The following is a 3,749-nucleotide window of genomic DNA, read 5'->3' on the forward strand; positions in this document are numbered from 1 at the left end:
ATATCAAAGAAATTTTAATTTTTATTTGAAAATTGTGAAAACTTATAAGATGAATTGTACATATAAGCGAATTTAAAGGAAACTAACGTGTACGTAAAGAACTAAAATTTTGTACATCATTATTTATTTGTTGACGAAATAAATTTTAATAAATTCTTCTAATAAATAAAAACGAAAATAAAAAAGAGAATAAATGAGAATTGTTGTTTCTTAGTAAAAATAGAAGTAAACAGGTACACAAACGAGAGCTCGTAACAAAAGAATTGGTAAAGTATAAGTTATACTAGCTTCTCCTGAACAGTACATATTCAAAGTGGGAACCCAAGTCAAAGGCACAAGTGAGAGATATAGGTAAGCAAGATTCAGGGCTTCAACAGTGACTGAATCACGGTTGCACGGGGTATAACTCACGTAGCTTTAATAGTCACGTGGGTCTATACCATAGTGTCGGTAGCGATAGGTAGCTTCAATAGTAACCTAACGCCTCCGACCCCTGGGCGCTTTAACAGTGAACAGGGAAGGGCGTGTGATCGGCGACCTGTAATACCACTCACGTAGCTTGAACAGTCACGTGTGCGGGTGTTATATCGTGTCGGCCGCCTGGTGAGTTAGTATTTGTACCACCAACTCAGTTTCGTCGTCGATTTAAGTTAGTTTCGATTAGGTTGGTTGCGGTTCTGTGCATCGACAGCGTGAAAATTTGAAGTGCCAGGGTCTAACCAACAAATTTCTTGTGTGGACCGTGGACAAGGCTGAGTTATCCCAGCTCTAAACGAACCGGCAGAAAAGGTTCATTACAAGTGGCGCCCGAGCAGGGACCCTGGTACCAGCACTTCACGATTTGAATGGTAATTGTTCCACCATCAGTAACGAGGTGATATTTAAATAGCTAACATGGGAAGAACGTGGATCCGGTACTAACGAAAAGACGATTTGGTTGGATATCTCGAAGAATTCGGCCTGGATACAACTGGAACAGTTGAGGACTTGCGAAAACGATTAACTAACTTTGTGGCGCAGGGAGAACATGCCCCTACAGTAGTTATTCGGTTGAACGAATTGGAAAGCAAACATTGCAAGGGCTCCAGTGAAGAATTAAACATGGATAAAATTACTGAAGAAACCAAGACAACAGTTTTAACATCACCAAGTCAAGATCCTGCATATACTTTATACGTGCCTCATAGTCAACAGCCTGGGGCAGCACATCAAACGTTCGATAGGAGAAGCGACATAGAATATACACAGGACAGAGATTACGTCGAAGGTTCAGAGCGACATATCATAGTCAATGAAGCGTCGGCAAGGCAATTACATTCACATCCACAATATGACTTACACTCGTATCTTCCACAGAGGAACACACAGGCAAGCGTCATTGACCAGGTCAGAAAATGGGCGATCCGGTACGATGACAACGGTGACCCCTTGGCGTTCATAGAGCGAGTGGAGGAATTAGCGGACGTTTATGCAATACCAATGAACATGTTGCCCCGTACAATGCCGGAGTTACTCAAAGGAAACGCACTGGTATGGTTTAGACATAATAAAAGAGATTGGATTCACTGGGAAGCGTTTAAAATGGATTTCTTGAAGTTTTTCCTGCCACATCTGTATTTTGAGCGGTTGGAGGACGAACTAAGGAATAGACTGCAGAAACCGGGAGAGCCGTTTAAGAAGTATGTGCTGGAACTACAGAAATTAATGAGACATCTAAAACTAAATGAAGACGAGAAACTTGAACGATTTTACAGGAATAGTTTGGTTGAATACAAAATGTATGTCAAACGCAGGGAGTTTAACACCTTGGACGAGCTCATTGCGTTAACTAGCGATTTTGAATCCTTGAGAAATGAACAGAAAAATCTTAAACCAAAAGAAACACCGATGCTGATTGAACGACGAGTCAAACCTATGACAATTGCTGCCATCGAGCCTATAAATCTAACAACGGCATGCTTTCGATGTGGTCAATCTGGACATCAAGCGCGCTTGTGTCGAAATCCACGAGTTTTATTCTGTTGGCAGTGTGGGAGACGTGGAGTGCGAACTATTGACTGCTGTCGTAAACAATCGGGAAACGCGCAAAGGTAAATCCAGCACCAGCACAACACCCTTTATAATTGAACATAATCGACTCTTTGCACAAATAAGTATCCACGGTCGAGCACTCACAGCCATGATTGACACAGGTCCAAGTAAAAGCTTTGTTCGTCCGAACGTAGTACCATGTATTACAGGTAACATCACGGACGTGAACGTAGTAGTCCGGCTCGCTGATGGCTCACCACGGCATGTGAATAACATCATTGATACGTGCTTGCAAATGGGAAGAGATGAATACCAGGTGAGTTTGTTAGTATTGGATGGAATGGTTCATGATATTGTTTTGGGGATGGACTTTTTGAATACAGCATCAAGTACGTTTTGTATAGGGGAAAATGTTGTCAAATTTGGTCAAGTCTCAAAGACCAATTTGAGTCCAGTCTCATTAAATTCCACTTTTGACGAGGAGCAATGTATACAGAAGTTCCTAGAAACCGAGTTAGCTGAATTCAAAACATTGGAAGGACTTTCTGACATTGCGTCGCATTCAATCACAATGAAGGACGATCGCCTCATCAAACAGAGGTACTATCCGAGAAACCCGGCGATGCAAAAAGTGTTGGATAAGGAAATAGACGAACTACTCAAACAAGGTTGTATTGAACGGTCACATAGCCCATACAGTTCTCCAGTCGTGTTAGTAAAAAAAAGGACGGAAGTTGGCGGCTGTGCATTGATTATCGACAGGTCAATGCTCGTTCAATTCCGGATGGCTATCCCATCCCACGTATTCAACATATATTGGACCAACTTCGCGATGCAAAATATATTAGCAGTCTGGATTTAAAAAGCGGGTACTGGCAAATTCCTATGGCACAAGACAGCAAACAGTACACGGCGTTCACAGTTCCTGGACGAGGGTTGTTTCAATGGCGGGTGATGCCTTTTGGATTACATTCGGCCCCGGCAACATTTCAGAGAGCCCTTGATAGTGTTATTGGCCCCGACATGGAACCCCATGCGTTTGCTTATTTGGATGACATAATAGTGATTGGACGCACATTAGAAGAACACACGGCAAATTTGAAAGAAGTTTTTCGATGATTGAAAGCAGCGAAGTTGAAACTGAATATTAAAAAATGTCAATTTTTCACCAAGGAAATCAAGTACTTAGGACACTTAGTAACACCTCAGGGCATTCACACCGATCCGGAAAAAATAGCTGCAATCAAAGACCTTCCACCCCCGTGTAACCTCAAGGAGTTACGAAGATGCATCGGTGTCGCTTCGTGGTATCGCCGGTTTGTACCGCAGTTCTCCAGTACTATTCAACCGCTAACGTTGTTGCTGAAAAAGGGCAAGCGTTGGCAATGGACAGAAGTACAACAAGCGGCGTTTGATGAACTAAAAGAGAAACTAACAAGTGCTCCCGTCTTAGCATGTCCGAATTTCATCGAACAGTTCATCTTGCAAACAGATGCCAGTGACTTTGGGCTAGGAGCGATATTAACGCAGACAATATCAGGAGAGGAAAAGGTTATCGCATACGCAAGTCGGACTCTAAATCCCGCAGAGAAGAACTATACAACCACTGAGAAAGAATGTCTGGCAATAGTCTGGGGCGTACGTAAGATGAAGCAGTATTTAGAGGGATACCACTTTGTAGTTATCAGTGATCACCTGGCATTAAAATGGCTAAATAG

General features: G+C 42.4%; 1 protein-coding gene across 1 annotated transcript; it reads left to right on the forward strand.

Moving 5' to 3' along the window:
* Positions 1–1,101: 1,101 nt before the first annotated feature.
* On the forward strand, positions 1,102–3,673 carry LOC119664634 (the record flags this gene model as incomplete). Its single annotated transcript, XM_038074092.1, has 3 exons — positions 1,102–2,090; positions 2,155–2,746; positions 3,205–3,673. Coding segments are annotated over exons 1-3 (2,050 nt in total), but the record flags the coding sequence as incomplete, so codon positions are not given.
* Positions 3,674–3,749: the final 76 nt, after the last annotated feature.

This window comes from Teleopsis dalmanni, unplaced genomic scaffold, assembly GCF_002237135.1.
Source record: "Teleopsis dalmanni isolate 2A unplaced genomic scaffold, ASM223713v2 unscaffolded_contig_2339, whole genome shotgun sequence".
NCBI classification, from domain to species: Eukaryota; Metazoa; Arthropoda; class Insecta; order Diptera; family Diopsidae; genus Teleopsis; species Teleopsis dalmanni.